The sequence below is a fragment of the Rousettus aegyptiacus genome, unplaced genomic scaffold (genome assembly GCF_014176215.1).
Source record: "Rousettus aegyptiacus isolate mRouAeg1 unplaced genomic scaffold, mRouAeg1.p scaffold_m13_p_9, whole genome shotgun sequence".
NCBI classification, from domain to species: Eukaryota; Metazoa; Chordata; class Mammalia; order Chiroptera; family Pteropodidae; genus Rousettus; species Rousettus aegyptiacus.
The window spans coordinates 77,131,902-77,158,778 of NW_023416312.1; the positions used below are offsets into that span (position 1 = coordinate 77,131,902).

Sequence of the window (26,877 nt, forward strand, 5' to 3'; positions counted from 1 at the left end):
GCCTAAGACAGGTTTAAGATGAGATTTTTGCCTCTTACTAGCTGTGTGACCTTGGACAAGTCTCTTGACCCTTTAAATAATATTCAATATAGATGAGTGTTTAGGAGAAGTTGATAATGTTGAAGAAACCATTTCATGACATTACTTGCTTAAGTATTTGCAATATCAGATATCTGGTTTTACCATAATGGTGTGCGGGCATTTTTCTTCTTGAGTGTAATACAGAATTAACAAGGTGAGCAGGAAAAAAAACCCTCTGAACTACTTTTTTAAAAAGCATACTTGGAGACAGATGAAACTTGCAGGTTACAAAAAATGTTTAAGAGGAGGTAGGTAGTGTATGAGAGAAGAATGGAAAGTAGTAAGCTAGCACAGGATGGCTGATCTCAGAAATCTGAAGTCTAAAAGATAATATCCTTTGTGTGTGGCAATGGGGGCAGATAACAAGGTAAGCAGGCTGTAAAAGCCCTCAAGGACAAGATTTAGTCAAACTAGGAGAGATAGTAGGGTTGAACTTAACTATTGCACAAAGATGCAATATTAGCAGGAAATAATTGTCTCTATGGAAGCAGCAGAGAGAATCTTTGGCTTTTCAAGCTTGAAAGTCTATTCTAATACATAAAGAGTATTTTGAAGTCAGCAAGAAAGACATCATCAGCCTGTTAGGAAAATGGGCAAATAACATAAGCAGAAAGTATATGGAAAAGATGCTGCTAGGAATGGCTCTTAAACATAAAGAAATAAGAGGAAAGCAAATTAAAACTACAAGTTATCCCTTCTTTGCCTGACCTATTTGGTTCCTGATTTTCATTAGCAAGAGTTCAGATAATTATCCTAATCATGGTTTTTGAGTTTTGAATAACAGGGATTTGTTGAAAATGTATGTTTGGTTCCTGAGTTTATGAAGTGGAACTTCATTTAGGAAGATTCACCTATACCCTGAATTAACCATTTTTCACCTTAGATTGGCAAAAATTTGAAAGTCTTGACAGTGCTGTGAGTGAATGTACACAAACAGATCCATAGATAGATTGCTGGTGGGAGTACAAATTGGTATAACCTTTGTCCATGGAGGTCAATTTTGATATTATTTGTTAAAATTACGAATGTATATGGCCTTTGGTCAAAATCTTCAATCACAAGTTAGTTGGTATGAGGGATACTTATGTGTTGATTAAAATGACCAGAGCAACATGTAATTAAATATTGCTCAAGTGACTAAAACAGATAGTTTGGGAGTTCCAGTGTAGACATTGAAAAAATTAGAAGAAAGCATTTGGGTGGTTGTGGGGGAACACTACCGATGGACAGTTTTAAAATTTTTAAATTAAGGTATCATTTATATAAAGTCTAATTCACTTGTTTTAGTATACAGTTCTGTGAGTTTTGACAAATAGTTGTAGAACCATCATCATAATCAAGATATGTTACAGTTCCAATATCTTCTCCTACAAATTCCTCCATTACTCCTTGGTGTGATCAGTCTTTCTCCCAACCTGAGCCCCTGGCAACCATTGATCTGTTTTCCATTCATGGGTCCATATAATGGAATCATAACAATAAGTAGCCTATTGAGTCTAGCTTCTTTCACTTAGCATAATGCATTTGTTATTTTGCCTAGTCGTGTGTTAAATATTTGTTCCTTTTTATTACTGAGTCGTATTCCATTGTGTGGATTAACACAATTTGCATATCCATTCACCCATTGAAGGACATTTGGGTTGTTTTCCACCCCTTGGTGATTACATATAAAGCCACCTAGAAGTCTTATTGTTTTTAAGTTTTTACATTTTAGTCTAGCATTCCTTTTGACTTAATTTTTGTATATGGTATAAAGTATGGATTAAGGAACTTTTTTGGCATATGGATATCCAATTGTTTGAAAAGACTTTCTTACACATTGAAGTGCCTTGGTACCTTTATCAAAAACCAAGTGACTAAATGTGTGTGGTCTGTTTCAAGTCTCTTCCTTTGATCTATCTTAATCACCATTCACACTGTCTTGATTACTGTAGCTTTATAGTAAGCCTTGATATTATGTATAGTGTGAGTTCTCCTAATTTGTTCTTTTTCAAAATTGTTTTGCCTATTCTAATTCCTTTGCCTTTTCACCTGAAAATCAGTTCGTTGAATAAAAAAAGAAAACCTTGCTAGAATTTTGATTAGATATTTTAAAGTTTTACTTCGGTATAATACTAGATTCACAGGGAGGAGTAAAATAAAGGGGGGGGGGTCATATATACCCTTCACCTAATTTCCCTTCTTGCATAACTTTAGTACAATATCAAGACCAGTAAATTGACATTGGTGCAATCCACAAAGTTTATTCAGATTTTACAGTTACACATGCATTCATTTGTGTGACAGTATTTATAATTCTGTGCAATTTTATCACATGTATAGATACTTTTAACCACCACTACCAAGATACAGAACTGTTCCATTATCACAAAGACCCCCTTCTGCTACTTTTTTTATAATTAGCCTCATCCTCTTCCCTCGCCTTCCTCTATTCTGTCCCTAATCCCTGGCAACCACTAATCTGTTCTCCTTAATTTTGTCATTTTGGAGGTTATTATATATAAATGGATATCATATAGTAAATAACCTGTTGAGATTGGCTTTTTTCCCACTCAAATAATCCAAGTTTTTGCATTCCAACAGTTAATTCCTTTGTATTGCTGGGTTGTATTCCATAGTATGAATGTGCCACATTTTTTTTAACCATTCACTCATTGAGCTGCCATAACAAAGTACCATAAACTGGGTGGCTTAAACAACAGGAACTGTTTCACAGTTTGGGAGGCTAGACATTCAAGACCAAGGTGTCATCAGGGTTGGCTCCTTCTGTAGGCTGTGAGAATTGATTGCATGCCTCTTCCCTAGCTTCTGGTAGTTTGCTGGCAGTCTTCGGTGTTCTTGGTTTACAGAAGCATCACCCTGGTCTCTGCCTTCATTTTCACATGATCTCACTGTGTTGTGTTTATGTCTGTCACCAAGTTTCCTCTTATAAGGATTATAATCCAGTGATACTGGATTAGGACCCATATTAACGACCTCATTTTAACTTAATAACCTGTCTGTAAAGACTCTAACTCCAAATAATGTTACATTCCAAGGTACTTGGGGGCTAGGACTTCAAAATATAAATTTTGAGGTGACCTAATTCAACCTATAACAAGAGTTGTTTGGCTAATACAAGCAACTTCTGTGAACATTCTTCTCTTCTCTTCTCTTCTCTTCTCTTCTCTTCTCTTCTCTTCTCTTCTCTTTCTTGCGAGGCAACCCTTGGTTGACCTCACAGATTGTAAGGACCTTGTCATCCTACAGTCCCTTATTTTTTTTATTTTTTACACCTACAGCACCTAGTCTTCCTAGGTGGTCTCCCATCCAAGTACTAATCAGGCCTGACCCTGCTTAGCTTCCGAGATCAGATGGGATCGGGCTTATTCAGAGTGGCATGGCCGTAGACATGTGAACATTCTTGTACGCATTTTTGTGTGGACATATATTTTTATTTCTCTGGGTAAATGCTCAAGAGTATGATTGCTGGTTCTTACGGCAAATATGTATATGGTTTTTAAATTAAATTTATTTATTGAGATATAATTTCCATGTAACAAGTTTAAGTTGTACGTGTTGATTTTATACATTTATATATTGCAGTATGATGACCACAATAACCTGAGCTAGCATTCTATCCCATTGCATAATTAAGATTTTTTTTTTTTTGTGGTGAGTGTCCATGGTTTTTAGAAGAAAATTCTGGACTCTTTACCAGAGTGGCTGTACCATTTTACATTTCCACCAGTAGTAATATATGAGAATCAGTTTTTTTGCATCTTTCCTATCATTTGGTTTTGTCACTACTTTTTATTGTGGCCATTCTGACAGGTATAGTGATTTCTCATTGTGGTTTTTATTTGCATTCCTTTAATTCAGTTTTATTAAAGTTTTTTTGATAATTATTTTTTTCTCACAATGAAACTCTTGATTCTTAAATATCATTAACACGATCACTTATAGCTATCATATAGTAGAAAAATAACTTCAGAACAGAATCAGTACTGCAACAAAAACAACAAAACTATTAAGCAAGTAAAGTTTAATTTCTTTTACATTTCTTTTTGTCCTCAGATTCATCCCTCTAAAGATAAAGTGTTGTTTTTTAAACTCTCTTTTTATGTAAATGCTTTCTCTGTATGCTAATGTTATTTGTTTGATGTACGTGATTAGGTTTTTCTAATTTTTTTCAACTATAGGAATTTTAAAAACTTAGTTTTATTTTTTGAACAGGCGATTCATTTTCCTAAATCAAAAGTTAAAATTGTGTACATAGAAGTCTCCAGAGACTCCTGTCTCCTATATTCTTTCTTTCATCTCCTCCCCTATATAGGCAACTTTTAAAAAGTTTCTTGTTAATACCTCCAGTATTTCTTTTTGTGCAGATAAGCAAATGCATCCATATATATGTTTTTATTTTACACTTATGTCTTGAAAGTAGCATACTGATCAACACAATTTGTTGTAAACATTGATATTAAGTGCCAGACGTAACAGATGTTAAGAGTTGTGTTGGTGATGTGTTTCATGGTGTGAGAGTGAATATGCCACACTGACTTTTGAACTATTTCATGATCTATAAGTTATGATCAATGTGAATTAGTGAGGTAGGTTCACTAGGAACTATGTTAATGATTATATCGCCACTTCAGCAGTGGAGAAACTGCTTGTTACTCTGTAAACTTTAGAAAGAAAATGACAGGTGAAACATAATTGAATAATTTGTTATTGCTAGCCAAAGCAGTTAATGCAGGAAGGATTGTGGGGGTGGGGGCAAGGGGACAACACATAATGAAGTAAAATTTCAGGTAAAATGATGTGAGTGGGATAATTGGCAAACATTAGCAGAATAATTACAAGAAGCAGTTGGAGAAGGAAACTTTTCCCTTGTTTGGAATATAATAATGAAGAAAGCTGAGTATAATTGCTGATGGTAGAGAGAGTGCTTTTCTTGATGAAAAGAGCATTTTGAGCATTTTTGCCAAAGTAATCATAGAATAAAATGGGAGACACTTGAATATGAAGAATGCCCTCATACATGTTCTCTGATTTTGCTACATTACTTGGCAAAAGCCTTTTTGTGAAGTGGATCATTACAGCACGTTTTTCTATAGAAAGAATTTTCTAATTGAGAAATGTCTTTCCTGACTAATGACTTAGCAGATAAATCATTGGTACAACAAATAATATCTTAAAAGCAAAGTTGCAATAACTAAACCTATCCAATTTAAGGTAGCAGTTTCAAGTTCTCTGCAGTGTACTTTAAGTAAGTATGCCTAACACATATAAACATTAGTTCTAGTGCATATTTGTATTTGTCTTTAATACTATATTGGTCTTAACATTAAATGTTTGCTGAATCATTATTTTGCTTCCTTTCTTAGCATTTAGATAATCCTTTTGGGGACGTTTTGCAGTGTGCGTTAATATATTTTTAGTGGTTTAGAAATAACGTAGTCTTTTGGTCTTAGTGCTCTAGGAAAGTTAAACATTCAGTTTAGAGCTTGTATTCAGAGTTTTCTGTGTGCCATCTCCATTGGATGGAATACAAAAGTGGATGGAGTACATTCATGGGTATATAAAAGGCACTGACAATGGAAAAGGTTACAGGGCAAAATGCGGGAGCCCCTCAATATCTAGTACCAGTAATCTAACTATACATATATGTAACATTATGATATCTCTTCTTACTGGACTATCCTTATAATATACGCTAATAATCTTTTCCCCAAGTGTAAATAGAATCACATGCTGCATTTTAGGGATCAGTAACTCTTAATTCCTAGTAACATCACATGATGCCATTCTAGCATGCTACCCTTTGACTGCAGCTTGCCTGAATTGTTGCTAGAAAGTTCTTGTTGCCTTTTTCCAGCTTTAGGTTGTGTGGTGTTCTCTTGCTGGTAACTGAGACTTGTACCATCACATTTTAAACAAGGGAGAGCAATGTTGAACATCAAATGGGTTTCAATGATAGTTTTCATACCCTGTTATGAGTAACCTGTGGTGAGTAACTTTAAAAATGTAGCTGGGATTAGCTTGCATTGTTCAAGTATTTCCTTTCTTTCTTTCTTTCTTTTTTTTTTGGTAGTGTTTGTTGGATTTGTTCGTTTTTTGGAAAAGCTAGATATCTCTGGATCTCTTGCCACACAGTTAGTTACATAAGCTTTGATTCATTTTCACCATATTAAATAGACAAAAAAAATGTGTTTTGTAAAAATAGTATAGATACCAATTATCAGTGTCTTAGTTTATAAAATTACATTTCAAAAAATATTAGTTGTTAAGTATGGTGTTCTCCAGTGATTGGTGATTGGTAAAATCTTGTGAGTATATATGATGTGAGGGAAGCTTGCTTGATAAAAGGGAGTTTACATTTAATTTTTTTATTGTGGTAAAAAACCCATAAAATTTGCCATCTTAATCATTTTTAGGTGGACAGTTCAGTGTTAAGTAAATTGACATTATTGTGAAACATCTCTGGGACTTTTTTGTCTAGTAGATCTGAAATTATACCCATTAAACAACAAGTCTTCCTTTTCCCCTCCCTTCATGCCTTATTAACCACCAGCTTTAGGTTTCTACTTTCTGTTTCTATGACTTTACTACTTTAGATACTTCATGTAAGTAGAATCATACAGTATTTGTCTTTTTGTGACTGACTGGCTTATTTCATTTATCATAATGTCCTGAAGTTTAATCCATGTTGCCTTATGTGACAAGATTTCCTTCCCTGTTAAGGATGAGTAATATTCCATTATATGTATACATTGTATTTTCTTTATTCTGTTGTTGATGGACATGTGATCTGCTTCTACCTCTTGGCTATTGTGAATAGTGCTGCTATGAATGTGGGTGTGCAACTCTCTTTGAGACTCAGCTTTCAATTGTTTTGGATATATACCTGAGGATTTCTGGATAATATGGCAGTTCTATTGAAAAATTTTTGAGAAACCTCCTTGCTGTTTTCCATAGTAGTTGCATAATTTTACAATCCTACCAACAGTGCACAAATGTTCAATTTTTCCATATCCTTGCAGACACTTGTTATTGTGCATCTTTTTGATAGTAGGCATCCCAAAGGGTGTGAAATGATACCTCATTGTGGTTTTGATTCAAGTCCTTTGCCCATTTTTTATTTGGGTTATTTGAAGTTTTGTTGCTTGGTTGTAGGAATTTTTTATCTATTCTGAATACTAACCTTAATCAGATACATGTTTTGTACATATTTCTCCCATTCTGTAGGTTGCCTTTTCACTCTGTTGATTTTGTCTTTTGATGTGTAAAAGTTCTCATGTAGTCCCATTTGTCTGTTTTTGCTTTTGTTACCCTGTATTTTAGGTCTCATCCAAGAGATCATTGCAAGTCCTGTGTCATGAAGCCTTCCCTGTTTTCTTCTAGGAGTTTTATAGTTTTAGGTCTAGTCTTTGATCCGTTTTGAATTAATTTTTGTGTATATTGTGAGATAAGGAATGCTCCGACTTCATTGTTTTGCATGTAAGTATCCAGTTTTCCTAGTAACCATTTGTTGAAGAGACTGTTCTTTCCCTATTGAGTGGTCTTGGCACCGTTGTCAAAAATTATTTGAATGTGTATGTGAGGCTTTATTTCTGGCCTCTCCATTCTATTCCATTGGTCTGTATGTCTGGTTTTATGCCAGTTTCACATTGTTTTGATTACTGTAGCTTTGTGATATGTTTTGAAGTTAGGAAATTTGATTCCTCAACTTTGTTTCTTTTTTTCTATATTGTTTTAGTTATTTGGAGGCCCTTGAATTTTATGATGAATTTTTCTATTTCTGTAAAAATGTACTCTTGGGATTTTGATAGGGATTGCGTTGAATCTGTATATTGCTTTGGGTAGTATGGACATTCTTAAAATACTAAGTCTTTTCAAAACTGGGATGTCTTTCCATTTATTTGTGTCTTTAATTTCATTCAGCAATGTTTTATAATTTTCGGTTTATGAGTCTTGCACCTTCTTAGGTTTATTTCTAAGTAATTTACTTGTTTTGATGCTATTGGAAATCGAATTGTTTTCTTAATTTCCTTTTTGGATTGTTCCTTGTTAGCATATAGAAACACAACTGATTTTTTTGTGTGTTGAGTTTGTATCTTGCAACTTCGCTGAATTTGTTCTAAGAGGTTTTTCTTGTGTGATACCTGTAGGGTATTTTTTTTTTTACACATATAAGAGTATGTCGTTGTGAACAGAGTTCATTTTACTTCTTTCTGTATAATTTGGATGCCTTTTATTTCTTTTTCTTGCCTACTTGTTTTGGGTAGGATTTCCAGTACTGTGTTGAATAGAAATGGCAAGAGCAGGCATCCTTGTCTCATTCCCAATCTTAGAGGGAAAGCTTTCAGTTTTTTTATCATTCAATATAATATTAGCTGTGATTCATAAGTGACCTTTATTATGTTGATGTACTTTTCTTCCTAGTTCGTTGAGTGTTTTTTAATCATGAAAAAGTGTTGAATCTTAGCAAATACTTTCCCCCCATCAGTTGATGATCATGAGGTTTTTTGGTCTTTCATTCTCTTAATGTTGTGCATTACAATGACTGATTTTCGTATGTTGAGCCAGTCTTGCATCCTGGGAATTAATCCCACTGAGTCATGGTGTATAACACTTTCAATGTGCTGTTGAATTCAGTTTGCTAGTATTTTGTAAAGAATTTTTGTACTGATATTCGTCGGGAATATTGGTCTGTAGGTTTTTCGTAGTGTCTTTATCTTGCTCAAATTTAATTTTTAAAAGGGAGTTTACATGTTTTAATCTTTATTTAGGAAAGCTTAAGGTTCAAGAATTTTAAAATTTTAGAGTACAACATAGGTGTGATTCTCCTGTCATTGTGTGGAGTTACCAAAGAACCAACTTCTTAGATGTGAAGTAAGAAGTAGGTAATACCTATATTGTGTTCATAAACTTCATTGTAGAAGTATGTTTGATTTCTCAACTTGAATATGAATATAATTTAAGCCTACGAATTGTGTACTGTGGATGTTAGAAAGGTTAGTGCTTTTTATCAAGTGGATACTAATTCTAGATATTTTAATAAGGTGTTATTTAATCAGAAGTAGATAGTCCAAAAATTAAATATGTAGCATGTATGTTGTATTTTGGATTCATGCTAAAATGAAAAAAAAATTATGCTTAGTAGTAGTAACTGCAATTCTAAAATTTAGATTAAATTTTACCATTGTCTATAAAGCGGTTTAATTTACACTTTGGTCTTATTATTTATTAACTGGATTATATGTCAGTTAGAATTATATATCCATCTTCATGTAAATTAATAAAGACCAAATATTTTATTTTTTATTACCTCGAATAAATAAATATGTAAGTTTGATGTAGTCAATTAGAGAGTGTGTGAATAAAATTTGGATTTCCCTTCAAATCCAGGCAGGATTATCTTCTCTTCATCTACTTTGCTATGAATTCTGTCTTGATATCTACTATTGCTTGAAATCTGTCAGTGAGCCAGTGGTGCCCATTGTGAAGTGGTTGTGATAGTAACAGTGCATTGTGTTTATATCATGCTATGAACATTTACAAGTGTTAACATGTGAATTTAGCTCATTTTTGTAAATTTTGATTTTTAGATCTAGATATTCATTTATACCAGAGAATTTGGTCTCACCTCTGAAGTGTTGATAGTTACTATACCCAGTTGTGATTACCACTGTTTAATTGTTTATATTCATGATGTCTTAACATGCATAAAGTTATGTTAATGGGGGGGGGAGAGAGAGAGAGAGAGAGAGAGAGAGAGAGAGAGAGAGAGAGTGAGAGAGTGTGTGTGTGTGTGTTAATTCAGTGCAGAAAGCTAAATGCAGAGTGTGGTATGCAGGTATAAGTGAGATGAGTGAAGATTAACAATACTTTTAAAAATTTCAAGATTTATCTATGATTTTGGCAGACTGAGATTGATTTTAAGATGATGTGGTATATGATAAAACAAATATTTTACCTGTTTTGATATGTATTTTGGGTTAGGACCAGATAATATCTAGTCAACTACAGCTTTTTAGGGCAAACTGGGACTTGGAATTAGATGGCTGATATGTGTCCAATATCTGTCCATCAGGTATGATAGGTACCCAATGTCTAGCAACAGCCAGTGCCAGTATGGTAGATGAGAGGAGGACTGTATTGTGACATTCAGATTAGGACAACTGGAGAGACACAGGGAGACCGTTGGAGAGTGGGTTTAGGGGCAGAATTCCAGTTCCTGGGGTGTGGGGTTGGGTAGATACATTGCAGCAAGATTAAGCCAGGGTATTGATCCTTGGATGATTCAGACACTGGATATAACTGAGTACAGGGTGATATAATAGTGGATCTGCAGGAGTAAGGCAGAAGCTTTTCCTTAACTCCTTCCCCATTCAAAAGAAAAAAAAATACTTATTTGTGGTGAAGTTCATGAATGATGGTGTGCTAGATTTTCCACAGAAATTAGAACTCATGGTCAAGAACTGAGGCAAGCTGAGTATGTGGGTTGGGCCAGGTCATTCCTAATTGTGCTTAGACTCGAGTCACATTTGGAAAGTATGGGGTTATGTGGAAATGAGAAAGATTGCTGAGCACCTTCAATAGGAGGAAAACAAACAGATGGATGTTTCAGTTCTGTCTGGTTTTAGTTTCTGGCTGTGTATAGTGAAGCCATATCTGTATAGACAGTGCCCTAGCTTGCTCCTTTCCCTCTTCCTGAAAGTAAATGTTGTTTTTGAAGTGTTGTGGTGTTAGGTGTGTTTGGTTTTTCTAATTAGTTATTTTAGAAAGTCCCTTTGGCCTCCCCTCTTCCTTTTGTATATTATTTTTTAGGTTTGTAAGGGCCGATATTTGACCTAACCTACAATTATTTAGGAAATGTAGGCGGGGCCATTAATTGTCTTATATAAGCATATTTCTTCTTGTCTTACTTTCTCCAGATTATCTGTTCCTGCACTACAGCAGGTGCTATCATTAGAAATGGTAGCACCATACAGTTGACCCTCTTTGTCCCTTCTGCAGTGAAAGGGGTGAAAGGGGTCAGTTGTATGGTGATGGATAGTAATTAGACTTTTTGGAGTAATCACTTTGTAGTTTATACAGATGTCAAATTATAGTGTTGTACATGTCAAACTATTATAATAGAAAAGGAAATTCTTTAGGATTCCACAAAGGTATTTGGAAAGGAAAATATATTTGCAAACGATATATGTGATAGCTGTAATGTGACTACGCTATCAAGAAGCTTTCAGGTTAAAGTCTGTTACTGGGCTGAGTATACATGATCATTGATTGACTTGTCATTCTTTCCACCCTGTCACTTATTCAGAAGACTTTAGCAGAAATTGGGAAGATAAACAGAGGGAAGAAAAATCTCCTTTTGAGAAATCTTTTTAAAAGGTTATTAATAAAGAAAAGGGCAGTAGATTTCCATCTTTTGAAGATAGGTATGTATATCTGATTAAAATTTTTGATGAGCTTTTCATTTCTTGCCCTATGTACTCAAAGTTACCATCATTTGACATAAGGAATGATGGTGACTTTCCTGTTTTGATCAGGAACTAGTCTACCTTTTAATATTCACAGACTCAACCTAAATGACAAACTTTTGTCTGCTATCTCCTAAGAAAGTAGATAGGCTAATAAAAGGAACATATGTTTGGGTCTTGTCAGGAGTTTGTAAGAAAGCTTCTGTTCTCTGCTAATATTGAGTAGCTGAACATAATAAAGATAACTTTATGGTAGAACTCACAGTTTTTTTGTAGATGGCTAACTTTATGAGTTTAGGGACCTGAGATATAAATAAATCAGGTGTTAGCAGAAATAGTTTTGTAATTTCTTGGGTAGTTCAGATTTTAAAAGAAGACATTAAAAAGTAAATTTCCACTTTTATAATTTACCTTTGCTTATACTAACAAACAAAATTGTAAACTAAAATATAAAAAAAAATACATTTCACCACCCTTGTATGATAACTGTTTTCTTTTGCTTTAATATTGCACCCTAATATAGTGCTTGTAATAAATTATCCATGTTGCTACACAGTCATCATAAGTAGTTTCAGTGTATGAATGTTAATTACATTTTCTACTACAAATTAATCCATGGCTGGACATTTTAGGTAGTTACTATTTTTAAGTGTTTCTCTTATAATGATGTTGGCATTTCAGAAGGGTATATACATTTCCTAGTTGTGATCCTTACAGATAGAAGGGTGTCACCCTTTTGGAAGATAGTGTTAAGATAAGGGGGTAGGTAGCGTGTGTTGTATGTGCTGAATTTGTTTTGCTAGCTTTTAAAAGTCGAATATTTCTGTAGTTTTAGGGAAAGAAGTAACACACCAGGTACTTTAAATGCTCCCCCCACCCCACTTCTCAACAATACGTGGATTCTGAGGGACCTTATTTAGTGAATGGCTGTGTTTTATAGTTTATTTTCTATCTTGAGACCACTGGGTTTGAATTAAGAGAACTTTGAAAATTATTTTATGAAAACCAAAATTTAAGATTTTTAGACAATATGAAAGAAAACCAGGTTTTTTAGTGTTTTTACTTTTTCTGAGAGAGGAATTATAATGAATTTAGCACGTCATTATTTGGAGTTAAAGATGCAAGCATAATTATGTATAATTTTTATATATTTATGTTTATATGCTACAGTAATAGGAATCCAACAGATTTTCAGAAGAAGACGAAGAAAGTTTTTTGTTATTTGATTAATTTAACACAGAACCTAAACTGTGAGTAACAGGCTATAAGGCAGGGCCTCTGAGTGTTTACTTGAATTTAACATATAGAATCAGTCTATAATGACCTATTACCTTTTAATCCAGTAATTATATATGAATATATACAACAAACCTTTAATGGCTGTATACTGTATACTTGAGCCTATGGAAGTGATTTTATAGTATATTATGTAACTTATGTATGAACGTGTTTGCTTAGTTTTCAGTAAGCAGAAGCTAGTTGTTATTGGATGTATTTTTTCCCAAAAGGAAAATAGTGATTGAGAGTTAAAACAAATTTCATTTCTATGCTTTATCCTCCAGAGCTGTTGGAATGTTAACTCTAAAAGCAGTTATAGAGAATTGGTAGAAGTGATAAAAATCTCAAAAGATTTTCCTTGACACTAGGTGAGAGCTCCACCTTGTGATCTTGGAGCATATTTTTTAAAAAATGAATAACCTACATTAGGCCAGAAATGGTGTGGCAAGATAAAACTCATACTTTTATTGAATATCACATATTCCTACAGTTTGAAGTTTCCCAATTTACGTCAAATGGTATTAAGTACATTTAAAGACTATGTGAATGTAAGATTTTAATGTAAGTCTTTGGGGGAAGCAAATTGTATTTATATACAACTATAGACATTTAAAAAGGGGAAATTTCTCAGTTCTTTCTGCAGATAAAGGTTACATTCTTAAAAACAACAACAACAACAGTAACAAAACCCAAATGCTTACCCATTGATCCTGACCCTTATATTACAAAGCATCTTTAATATGTATAATTTTTTAACTGTGAAGAACTTATTTTGGTGGCAAATTGGTATTTAGAGAATGATTAAAAGAGCAAAAACTTAGATACATAGAATTTAGTATCTTATGTTTAATAATATTAGATGTCCATAGAGGTAGGTGCCTTCTCATAGAAACATATTTTCATACTTACTGTTAACACGTTCCATGAAGGCAAGGATCTCTCTCCTTTTCATCACTATATTCCCAGTGACCCACACTGCATTTAGCACATGGTAGATATTATTAATTGGTTGAATGGATTTTTAACATTTAGAAACATTTTAAAATACTGAGATAGGGAGTCGATTAATTTTTTTTTTCTAAATCTATTAGATGCTATTTCTTTTTAAAATATGGGTACTTTGCGATGGGAGACATCTTTATAAGTTCCGTTTTTCTTTTGTGTGTGTTTTCTAATTATCAAATACATGTTACTATAGTCCTACATTGAGCAAAATGATTTGACCTCATAATATTTCTTGTGCACTAGAAATTAGTTTGTGCTGTATAGAGGAATGCATATCACACAATACTAATTTTATTTAGTGCCCTTTACTTTTCAGAACTAATACATTCTTTTTGTCCCTTGAGAGAATGTATTTATGAACTAACTATCTTTAAAATCTGCTTAAAAACTGTATATTTAAGGAATGCAGCAAGTTTGGTTTTATAAAATGCTCAGGGTGAGTGGGGGCTGGGAGGTAGACAGGCAAAGCTAGTATTTATTTCCATCTTGCCATCTATATGACCGGACCTGTTGATTAGAACTTAATTAGCTCTATACCTCTCCAGTTCCCTTTAAAAAACAAAACTTTTCTTTCTTGAAAAAATTGTATCCTTTTAAAATTAAGTTGAGAATTTTATGAGATTAGGGTGTGTCTTACATATGATGACAAAAATTCTTATATACTACTTAAGATAACTCTTTAGGTTACAATAAGTATAAAACCAGATTAACAGTTAGTGGTCTTGGAGGGGAACAATCCTGAGACCATAATTTTGTGCAAGGAGGAGACCATACTAACAGTCATATCTAAATACGTTATAATGTGAATGTTCTTTAGAAACAAGATAAACTCAGAGTGGTGGTACAGACAACCCTTGATTGTTCAGGGCTTAATTCGTGGATTATTCATTCTTATTTCTCCTGTTGCCTCATTATTTTGCAATTAATAGTAGCTTAATTAGAGTGAGCTAGGAAATGCTGTATTTTGACTAGCCATTTATGATGTTTTTTATAGATTTAGAATTAATGCAAAAACAATTACTAGTTTTTTTGTTACAACGTCTGCTCTGTTAGAAGAGATCATCAGTCTGTGATATTTGAATATTTTTGATTGGACATATTTCATCTTGCCATTTCTTTAGGTGGCCACCAAGTTCTAGATTCACTTGAAAAGAAAAGAAAAGAAAAACAAGATAATTATAAAAGAAAGTTTAAGATTAAGAGCTTCAGACCTAGTGTATTTTCTCTTTTTTGTTATGGGTTTGTCATTTGCTCTTAGGTCATTCTTTCATTTAGGCAGTGCATCTTTTACCTTCAAAATTAGAAATACCTTTCCTATGGCCAAACTTACATTTACTTGGGTCACAAATGGCATAAATCTGTTGTCCATATGACATTATTGGTATTTAAATTGATTGTAAGTTCCTTGACGGAATAGGGAATAGATCAGAACTAACTTTTTTTCCTCCTTCCCTAATCAACACAATGTGATGTTATCTTGAAGTGGTTATTTATTAATGAGTCAGGCTTTGGAGTGTATATTTACTCTAAAGTAGAAGAACCTGCTTTTATTTAATTATATCTTATGTTTTTTATTAGCTCCTTTTAACTGTACTGTATATCACCAGCAAAAAGTTATAGAATTTTCAGACATATTATGGTTTAACTTGTAATAAAGATTTCAGGACCAGTAAAAGAGTCACATCATCCTAGTTAGGGTATATGTTTTTTAAAGCCAAACTAAAGAATCATAACAATTTTAAAATAATTTGTAATACAAGCATCTTTCTTTGTGTCTGTTGTTACTCTTGTGGGGCTGCAGTAGTTGTAACAAATCCGTATCAAGAAAGAGCAGTCACATGCAAGGGAAAGAAATCTTTTATACTGAAACACATTAGCAGGCACAGGAGGATTTAGTTTAGTTTTGTTTTTTAAATGTAGACACCCTTCCCAATATTTTTGGTGTATTTATAATAAATATGGCACTCCCCCCTCCCAAAGGAATTATCTGTCTTAGAAGAAAGAAGCAAACCATCATTTTACCCACGTAAATATATGAATATATTTCTGACATTGGGGCGTTCCAGAAGATGATAAAGAAATGATAGCAGCTCCAGAAATACCAACTGATTTTAATCTACTACAGTAAGTATATTATGATTTTTTAAATGCTTGTTTTTCCACAAAATAAGAAATGTATTTACTTTAGTTAAAATTGCTCCTGCTTGAGATTTAATGTGTAAGATAAAGGATAGTAAGTATACTTTTTAAACTGTTTATATTAACACTCGTTAGGTTCTATAACAGTAATTATTTCATGCTTTTTTGTATTACATTTTAAATGTATTTTTTTAATTTAGATACTGAACAATTTATTACTTTTGCTGTGCAGTTGAGTCCATACTTGGTTTTACAAAATAGCAGTTGCTTTGAGGGAGTGTCATGAAAGTCTTAAAAAGTTAAACTTTCTCATTAGTAAGGAATATATACCATGCAGTATTAAGATGGAATGTCAGCTTTCTCCTATAAAATCAAATCATAGGCTAAAACAAATCTAAAAGGGTAGGACAAATTCTTTCCAACATCACCAAAAAGTTGAATAAGGAATATAGGCAGCTTTTAAGATGAAAGTGAAAAAAAGACCTATGATAAAGTCACTTTATGGCTCAATCGTATGATTTGTTTCTTCAAAAATATGAAGAGCATGTTTGTTTGAGAGAGGATATGGGATAGTCCAAGAAAAATTAAATTTCGATTTGACTATTGTAAACTTATCTTAGAAAATTTCTTAAATATGTTAAGATTAGAGACAATTAAAAAGATTTGTAATTAAAACTAGACCATTGACTATTAGACTTCTTGAGTAATTAGGGTCTTAAATAGGATAATGGATAAGAAAGCATTGATCTGTACAGGTAAAATAGATAGCATTTGATTGGGTATGTAAGGTGGGGCCAGGATAAAGAGAAAGGAGTGGAAGATTCAAGCATGTGGAGGTGATTCATGAAGTTTCAAGCCACTCAAAGATTAAGCCACTATGCTCCATCTGGCTTAAACTGGTGAAACATGTTTCACCTAGGATAGGTTTTAGTTGTTTTGATCTTAAAAGCAGAGGATAGCAATGGAGAAAGATCCGAGAATATTCTCTGGTTGAGGATATTTTAGACTCCTATACTGATTACTACAGCTTTCTTCAGATTTTCCCAGTTAGTAATCAAACCTTTAGTGGCTCATTCTTTTAATCAGGATATAGCCTGGAAATTAGGATTAAGAGTGTAATTGAGCCTTTGATTACTCTGTGACCATTGGAGTATTGCAAAGACTAGTAAAAACAGTTTCAATTTTTTTGTAAGGCCATGTAGGCATGTGAAAAGAATACTAATGATAGCAATCTTTAAGATGTTAACAGGAATGACTTTCAGGGTTAATATTAAAATAGTTATTGAGCTTTGGGTGCATTAACCCTGGGCAATGGGCCCTTTCTTTACAGCATTATAGGACATAGTTAGGATTGCTACTGTCTCCAATACATTGTTTAAATTACTTCGTAGGTAAGTGCTATAAATAGTAACCTCCCCCCAGCATCTTAACCATTACAGCCTCTGGACAACTGGTTACTGTAGCAATAAAAATAGAAATAGAAGAAATCTAGTTAGAGAAGACTATCTTTAGAAAGATAGCCTTTCACTTTAATTGTATATTTTAAGCAAATCTGTTACTAGGTTTACATATTTAGAGTGGTAAAACCTTTATCTTCTGTGGTTGTGGGTCAATTCTAAAATACATTGTGACTCAGATACCAAGTATGCCTTGCCTTAAAGCATTTAAATGAGGGTATGTTACTACCATTTTGATTGATAGAGCTGTGTTAGCTTATATAGGAAGCGTCACCCATGTGTATTTAAATTAAGTTTGCTTATGTGTGAGCAAATCCAGATTATACAAAGTCACCCCTCTTACTCCAAAAATAACAGACCATTCTTAGAACTGTAGATTTATATCAGCGATTAAAGAGACTTCAAGATTTCATTTTTCCTGTATATACATTGTTTATAGATAAGATTGAAAGGTTGTCTCTTGTCTAAGATCACATAGTTTCTTAATGCCAGAGCCAGTTCTGACTATAACTCACCTCCTCTTTACTGATTAAAGGATTTTGGTCAGTTAGCATAGTTCCCTGCTGTATTTCAAATGATTTAGTTTGTGAAATTGTTTTATACAACCTTTTAGAAATACATGTTTTGTATAGTTGCACCTAGATTTATAAATATTTTTTGATTGAGGTAGGAGCGAACAGAGTGTCTTTATATTGCTAAAATTCCATAATAAAATTCATCTAATGTCTAGTGTTAATACAGTTTTCTCTGAGCACCAGATCTTTGAGTCAGAAAATTAAACCAGCCATTACAACAGAACACTATAGTTCCTAGGATTAAAATTTTGAGAGATACTGATTTCGTTTTTATGTGTTGGTTAAAAATGAACAAAATAAAATGTTTTGACATTTGTTTTATAGATTCTTTTTTTTTGTAGTTATGTAATTTTGTATGTTTGGCGATGTGCTATGGTATGATTTAGAAAATCATGTTAATTACATTTAATGCTAATACGGAGTTTTGTAATGAGTTAACCAAACTTTTTTTTTTTTTTGGAAATATGGAAAAACTAGAAATTCCATCTGTATTTCTAAGGAAAGTTTTAAATGATTGCTTATCTTTCTGTCACAGGGAGTCAGAAACGCATTTTTCTTCTGACACAGATTTTGAAGACATTGAAGGAAAAAATCAAAAGCAAAGCAAAGGAAAAGTATGTACAGAGTTTGTGGCTTTGTTTTCTTAAGGTCCTTCATATACATTTGTGTGTGTGTGTGTGTGCGCGCGCACACACACACACTTATGTATATTATATATAGTTTTTAGTTATATTTCAGATGTTATTGTCTATTAAAAACGCCTTTTTTCCCCAATTGTATGGTAAGCCTTCTGAACACGTGGTTTCTTTGGCTTCTAGATCAAATATCATTTGATTATCTATTTCACTACTGTAAAGTTTAATTTAATAATACACCATTGTTTTTAGTAGTTTATTTTGTAAAGCACTGTATACTAAGCAAAATGTGATATTCTGTTGGCTTTTTTGTTTGTACATGAGTAGCCAAATTTAAAGCAAAGCAGTAAATATTCTTGCTCTAAAGCACTCAAAATGTAACCTACAATCAGCTTATATCTAATGGGTTACAAAGGACAACCGTTTTTTTTTTTTTTTAAGTTAACGTCAGGGGTATAAACTAATAAAGTGAAGTTCTGAGTCAACAGAGTGCAGTGTTAGAGTATGAGTGGGTAACCTGAGGGCTCTGGATAACTTGGTGAATGGTTAAATCATTCTGCTGTTTTGGAAAGTACATTGCCTCTGTGCATATGTGTAAATACATTGGACAAAATATGACTTTTTTTTTGTTCAGCATTTTTTCCCAAGATGAATTTTGAATTTCTATTTTTTCATAATACATTTACTTTTAAAAGTCTAAATACAGAAATGTGAAATTAACAAAATAAAAATTTTACATAAACCTATCACCCAGAGGTAATTTATTCTTTAAACATCTTGATGAACTTACTTTTGTACATGTACTTATCTATAAACGTGTACTTAGAATTTTATTTAAATGGAATCGTACTATGCAGACTATTTAATTTTTAAAAAATTCAGTGGTATGTTGTCAGCAGCTTTCCTATCAGCAAATTTTTTTGGTCTGTGTTTTAATTGTGTCATAACATCCCGCTTTATGTATGAAACAATTTATTTAACTAGTTCAAAATAGTTTGTTTAACATGGAATACGTTCTTAGAGGGCATATAATGCATTTGTTTCCTAATTTCATATGCTTTCTTAGTCCCTTTAGTTAGTAAAAATTTTGATGAGACAGAAAAAGTGAATGAATAAAAATGTTAATTCATGGCTATTCCATGACAGCCTTAATTAACTCTAGTGGGTGGTATGTGGTTATTTATTAGAAAACCATTTTTCTTGTTTTGTAACCATCTTGTAAAACTGAATCTCTGCTTTTGACTTTGATTTAATTTACAAGTTGGGGTAAGACTCACAGTGGCATCTGCATAGAGGACTCCCCAAAGTTTTTGTGCTGTAGTTTGGTTAACTTTATATAGCCACTCCTCTGAGTGAGATGTTAGGGGTCAGATCAGGGATTTACGATAGTAATAAGAGCAACCATAGGATAGTTTGACACCGTCCTATATATGTTCCATGCACTGTGCCAATAATTTTATGTTATTTAATATTCAAATAACCCTGTGGATTAGAAAACTTCCTTATTTTATAGATAGGAAACTAAGGTCCAGAGAACTCAGTGGTTAAAGAAATTGAGCCCACATCTTTTGAAAGAAGACGCTTTTAATCCACTATAGTATGCTACCTCACAGTCTTTTTTTATTTTTTTTAGAGATTTTTTTCCTTTACACGACTGAACCCAAGTTAGCATGTTTACTGTATTGTATTATCACTTCTTGCATATCATTTTTTCCAGCACATCATATCCACTGAACCATTTTAATTGAATTAGTTTTTTATACCAACAGGGACTATTGAGGTATATGATAGATAAATTGCAAATATATAGCTCCATGTTAATTAGCACTAACATATTTTTCTATTGTACTCTTTGTAGTCGATCTTTTCTTTCACCCTTATTGCTGAAATTCCTTTTACTACTAGAGACAAAAAACCTTTCATTTTACAATTAGGAATTAATGACAAGTTTATAAACACTTAATCTCTTAAATTAACAAGTAATATCTTTTAGTTGTTAGGAAGGGAGGGGTTTAAAGTAGTTTTTTAAGAGTAGGGTGGTTTTGTACTCCTGAAGGAAGAGAAAGGACCCAGGACCCTTTAATGGAGAAAAATATGGAAACATATAGGCTTTCAGTGGAAGTAAATTTGTAGACCTGACTATATAGATAAGAGGTCTGCAAACTATGACCTGTTTTTGTACTGCCCACAAGCTAAGAATTGTTATTATATTTTTAAATTTATTAAAAAATAAAGTTGTAAAAGTTATAGAAAAATAAAGAATATGTGGCAGACCAGTTATGTGACCTGCAAAGCATTCACTGTCTGGTACTTTGCACAAAGTAAAGTTCTAGGTCACAGAAATGTTAGTTCTAAAAGAGACCTTAGAAATCATCTATTCTAATCTGTAGAGATCTTAGTACAACTCTGGGATTTATAAATGAGTACTCCAAGTTAGGGAATGACTTGTATTTCTATAACAAGGTATAAAAGCTGTGGGAGGTATTTCATAACTCATGTATGTAGGCAACCTTTTAACTTATTTATGAAGCCCCCACCTCCAAATTGGCAACTTTCTTATAAAGGGCTTCATTTCCATTGTGTTCACATAAATTGAAATTTCATAATAAGTTAGTGTTCGAGGGAGGGTTCAGAACAAGAATGACGTTGATATACCTATTCATGCTGTTTAGAAATCCTTTGTCAACACACTACAGTGATTTATAAGGACTAAGAATATGCATCAAGTTAAAATGTCAAACTAGGTATGAATTACTTACTTGATAAAGAGTTTTGTGTTCTTGCTATCAGCTCCAGTCTACACCTTAAAGCAACAATTCTATGAAATAGAGTTTTATTCTCACTTTGCAAATTAGAAATCTCTCTGAAGCACAGTGTCATCAAGTAACTTGCCTAAGATCATCACTCAGCTAATAGGAATAGAAGTTTGGTCCCGTGTGGGCTGTCATTCTGCTGAGGCTGTGATCCTAACTCCAATGTCATGTGAAGTGTAAGGTAATATAAATGAACAAATCGATACCTCAAAGAGGCTGTCATAATCATATGTCACAACTATATGACATGTGAATGGTACTCCCCTTTAGGATGAAGCATAATGAAGTACCCTATCAGCTCCTTCTATAGTCTTATTTTGAACTCTCAAAGATAATGATAAAACTTAATCAACTTGTACTTTTATGCAGACTTGCAAAAAAGGCAAAAAGGGCCCAGGAGAAAAGGGCAAAGGCGGAAATGGAGGAGGAAAACCTCCTTCTGGTCCAAACCGAATGAATGGTCATCACCAGCAGAATGGAGTGGAAAACATGATGTTGTTTGAAGTTGTTAAAATGGGCAAGAGTGCTATGCAGGTGATGTTTATCATGTTCTTCCCAGTTTATTATTTGTACATGTTAAACTTTATATATTTTACATGAGTTATATAAAATATATCTCTGATTTTTCTAATTGTTTTAAAATTTTCTAACACTCCTTATTAGAAAAAAACAGCAAACTAGTCAGAAAACTAGGGATGTGTCTATTCAGACATAAGACCTTTAAGCCATGTCTTGAGTCATTTTCCACTGCATTATTTCCTTTTAATGGCACCAAATAAAAACTTATTTGGTAAAGAATATGCCTATGTAAACCCTAACTATGAAGTTGCAATTTCCCCTGAATTTATATAATATGTTACTGTGCTATGGTTTTAGTCATTTCCTATGTAAAAAATTATCCCCCTTTCTCTAGTTCCCATTTTGGGTTAATTTTAGCTAAGGGATAAATTATCTCAGTTATATACCACTTAATTGCTTTCCTTTATATTTTTGTTATACTTTTTTCTATAATATTTGTTCTAAGTATTAGATGCATTAATCTTCGATATCTTTCACTTTTGTTAACATCAGAAATCTCAACTCATATTCATGCTAATTAGGCTCTTCTATTTTTATTTACTCTAGGGTTTTTTGCTTAACATTTTGGCTCATCGAAATTTTTAAATACAAAATGCGAAGGTTTAGCATTATATTTAATTCTTTTTGTTAATGGTATCTCTGTTTAAAGAATAAACATTTTTTTCCCTTATTTTCGTGTTGCTTATGGTTTATCATATATTAAGATTGTACCTCTATGCCATTTGTTTTTCTGTTTCCAAATGTGCTTTCTCTCTTAAAAGCATAATGTCTACAGTATCTCTGCACTGATTCCTCTGAATCCTCTGCCCAGTTTATTTTATGTGTTTCCACTTGTATTATCTTTCTAACACCAAATTTGATCAAGGAAGTCTTCTGTTTACAAACTTCTGCTTCTAGCAGATTTTACTTATCTAAAAGTTGCTACTCAGGTTCCCTTTTGGGATACTTGATGTTTTCCAGCCACAGTATATACTCTGTCCCAGACCTTTTTCTTTTTCTCTTTGCCTAGAATAGCCCTTTCTTCCTCCCTTTCATATCACATAAGATCGACTAAACTAAATATCAGTGCTTTGGAGAAGCATTCTTGGGCTCTTTCTCCTCCCATTGAGTCTATTTCTTACTCTTGTCTTTCCATTAGAGCATTTAGTATATTGTATTACATTTATGTATATGTCTGAATTTACTTCTAGATTGTTAATTCCTTGATTAGGTACCAGGTATAATTCCCTTTTTGTATCCCTGGGATATACCCATCTTAGTAATTATAAGTGGGAGCAAATAAGTACAAGACTGGCTGTTGGTTTTTAATTAGCTCTCAACATTTTAAGAAAGGCAAAACCATGCATATGCCCCTAGTTCTTTTAGATAATAGATATTGAATTTTATTGAATAAGTACATAGCATATTATTTGGTAATTAAAATTTTTAAATATATTTCATTGTGATAGCTTGTATTACTTTTATTACAGCAGCCTTGTGTTCCTAGTATAAACTACTTCATCTTTAACAATAACTTTTAATATGATGTGATGATCTTTTTAATGTGATGTAATCTTTTTGTAAGATTTCATTAAATATTTTTTGTATCTTTATTGATGAGAATAACCCTTGTTCCAGTTATTTATTGCTATGTAACAAACCACCCCCAAACTTAGTGACTTGAAAGAACAACCATTTTTTAACATAATGGTTTTATGGGCCTAGAATACAGACAGAACTAAGTAGAGATGGCTCATCTGTGTATGCATCCATGATATTTGGGGCCTTAGCTGAGACAACTTTACTGCTTAGAGTTGACATAAACATTCAGGAATTATTGTCACCTGGAGACTTATTTATTCATGTTTGGTGCCTAGTCTACAGTGACTTGAAGGTTGGCTTCAGTTTGAACTTTTGCCTGGAAAACCTACAAATGCTCCTTCCATGTGGCTTGTGCTTCTTACAGTATGGCTTCTGGGTTTGGAGAGAGTATCCTGAGGAAGAGTATCTATTTCTTCAGTGCTCCAATAACCCAGTGTAAAAGCTGAATGGCTTTCTGTGACCTAGTATTGGAAGCATCATTTCTATTGTACTCTGTTCTAGAAAAGGGCACATAGACCCCACTTCTTAATGGGAACAAGGTCAAACAGTTTGGGGCCATGTTTTAAAACCCTCACACTCGCATAATACATTCTCTTGATATTTATTTCCCATACCATATTTAAGAATAATCTTAAAACATGTTTCTTTCATATATTGAGTTGGATAATATACGCAGACTGTTGTAAAATAATAGAAAAGGACCAAAATCTAGAAATTAGGTGAAGTTTTAGAATATCTCCAGTCTCTCTGAGCCTGGTAATTCTTAGATAATGTTTCATTTTTCTTTTATGTATTGTGTAGTCATGTTATTTGTTTTTATACATCAAGTTGTATATATTTTATTCATTCATTTTGTACATAGTTTCATATTTATTGGTATATAAATTAAAACATCTTTCCTGACTCTTTGTTTTTTATATTAGCAATTTTTCATCTCAATTTTTAGTTTGATTTATTTAAAAATTGTCATCTATTACATGTTTTTTTTTCTGTCCCCGAAGGAATAAAGTACTGCTTTTATTTTTTAGTTCATATCTTTAAAAAATTACTGTATTGAGATATACTTCACATACCATAAAAGTCACCCTGTTAAAGTATAAATTCAGGGGTTTTTAGTATATCCAGAGTTGTTTTGTTATCACAATCAAATTTTAGAATATTTTTCAGTACCCCAGAAAGAAACCTCTTGCTCCTTAGTTAGCATTTTCTCCTCACCTGCCCCAGGTCTAGGCAACCACTAATCTACTTTCTATAAATTTTTTGGGGGGCTTTATTGAAATATAATAGACAGTTAGTTGCTCGTATTTACATTATATGATTCAATGAGTATTTTTTCAATTATAGTTGGGATACAATAATATATTAGTTTCAGTTGTATAGCATAGTTATTATAGGTCTATATAACTCACGAAGTGATCACCTCACTAACTTTAGTACCCTTTCTCCCCCTTACATATTTATTACATTATTAAGTTTTTTTCCGTATGTTACACTTTATATCTACATGTCTGTTTTGTAACTATCCAATTGTACTTTTCAATCCCTTTACCGTTTTTCACCATCTCAACCCTCCTCCCATTTAGTAACCCTCAAAATATTGTCTATCTATGAGTTTGTCTCTATATTTGTTATTTTGTTATTTAGATTCCACTTGTACGTGAAATCATGATATTTGTCTTTCTCTGTCTGACTTAATTCACCACAGTACCTTCTAGGTACATCAAAGCAATATCTTTTTCCATTTCTTTCCTTTTATTCTGTGTTTGTCTTTTACTCGGAAGTGAGTCTCTTATAGGAAGCATATGTAGGGGTCTTGTTTTCTTATCCATTCAGCCACTCTAACTTTTGATTGGAACACTTCATTCTTTTCTGTTTGAGATACTTGTTGATAGGAATGTAGTTATTACCATTCTTTATTCCTCTGTTTGATACATTTTTTTCTTCTTAAAGAAGTCCCTCCAACATTTCCTATAATACTGGCTTGGTGTTGATAAATTCCTTTAGCTTATTTTTGTCTGGGAAGCTCTTTATCTGTCCTTCAACTCTAAATGATAGCTCTGCAGGATAAAGTATTCTTGCTGTAGATCCTGGGTTTTCATCACATTGAATATTTTGTGCCAAGCCCTTCTGTCCTGCACAGTTTCCTTTGAGAAATCATCAGCCAGTCTTATGGGTGCTCTCTTGTGGATAACTAACTGCTTTTCTCTTGCTACCTTTCAGATTCTCTCTTTGACTTTAACCTTTGGCATTTTAATGATGATGTGTCTTGGTGTGGGCCTCTTTGGGTTCCTCTTTCTTGGTACTCTCTGAGCCTCCTGGGGCTGTGTGTCTCTTTCCTTCAACAGGTGAGGGAAGTTTTCCATCATTGTTTCTTCAAATAGCTCTTCAACATCTTTTTTTCCTTCAGGTTTCCCTATGACATGGATATTTTTACATTTAATAGTACCTCATAGTCTCCTTAAATTATCATTATAGTCTTGGTTACTTTCTTCTTGCCATTCTGGTTGGATGTCCTTGGCTTCCCCATCCTCTAGATCAGTGGTTCGAGCCTCTTCTTTATCCACTCTGTTGATATCCTCTAAAATACTCTTCATCTCAGATAATGTGTTCTTCATTTCTGACTGGTTTCGTTTTACAATTTCCATTTCCAATTTTACATTTTTTATCTCTTTGCTAAAGTTCTCACTGCGTTCAACTACACTTCCCCTATGTTCATTGAGCATCTTTATAACCAGTGTTTTGAACTCTGCCTCTGTCAGATTGCTTGACTCCATTTTTCTTCAGTCTCTGTTCTATTCTCTCATATGGTTTCTGTTTCTTTCTCTCCACATTTTGTCTGCCTTTCTGTGTCTGTTTCTATGTACTAATCAAAGCTCCTAAGTTTCCTGGTCTTATTATCATGGTTTTGTGTAGTAGGTGTCCAGAGGCACAGTCCTGAGAAGGGTTCAGCCTGAGGCCAAGTTTAGCCCCAGCCTGTGCTCCTCCAGAGCCACCTGTTAAGATTCAGCAAGCAATACACAGATGCTGTGTTTGAGGCCAGCTGCTACCAGTGTGGGTCTTGGGGTTGGCTCAGTAAGGAGCACCTGACTTACCAAGGATACAACTGGATGTGGGTTGGGTGGGGTTGCAAGTTGGGGGAGGCAGAGTTTTAGGGAATGCTCTGGGCAGAGTAACCTTTGTTATCTGTTATCTTGTACAATGATTGACTCAACTATGACTGGGCTGTGTCCCAGCACTGGGAGAGGGGAGGGCTCAACAGAGGAACA

At 33.3% G+C, this 26,877-nt stretch overlaps 1 protein-coding gene and 1 pseudogene across 6 annotated transcripts in view; one reads left to right on the forward strand and one right to left on the reverse strand.

Moving 5' to 3' along the window:
* The window catches only part of STAG2 (stromal antigen 2), a 119,200-nt gene that overhangs the window by 28,262 nt on the left and 64,061 nt on the right, over positions 1-26,877 (forward strand). For 4 of the 6 annotated variants that reach the window (XM_016119922.2, XM_036227292.1, XM_016119921.2 and 1 more), the window contains exons 2-4: positions 15,813-15,956; positions 18,539-18,617; positions 21,821-21,985. In XM_016119922.2, coding sequence (XP_015975408.2) covers positions 15,913-15,956; positions 18,539-18,617; positions 21,821-21,985 — 288 coding nt within the window. In that variant the 5' untranslated portion in view covers positions 15,813-15,912. Of the gene's footprint in view, positions 1-9,871; positions 11,508-15,812; positions 15,957-18,538; positions 18,618-21,820; positions 21,986-26,877 lie in introns of those variants that run through there. The other 2 variants (XM_036227291.1, XM_036227293.1) reach the window with 2 other exon arrangements.
* On the reverse strand, positions 3,354-3,472 carry LOC118608515 (annotated as a pseudogene).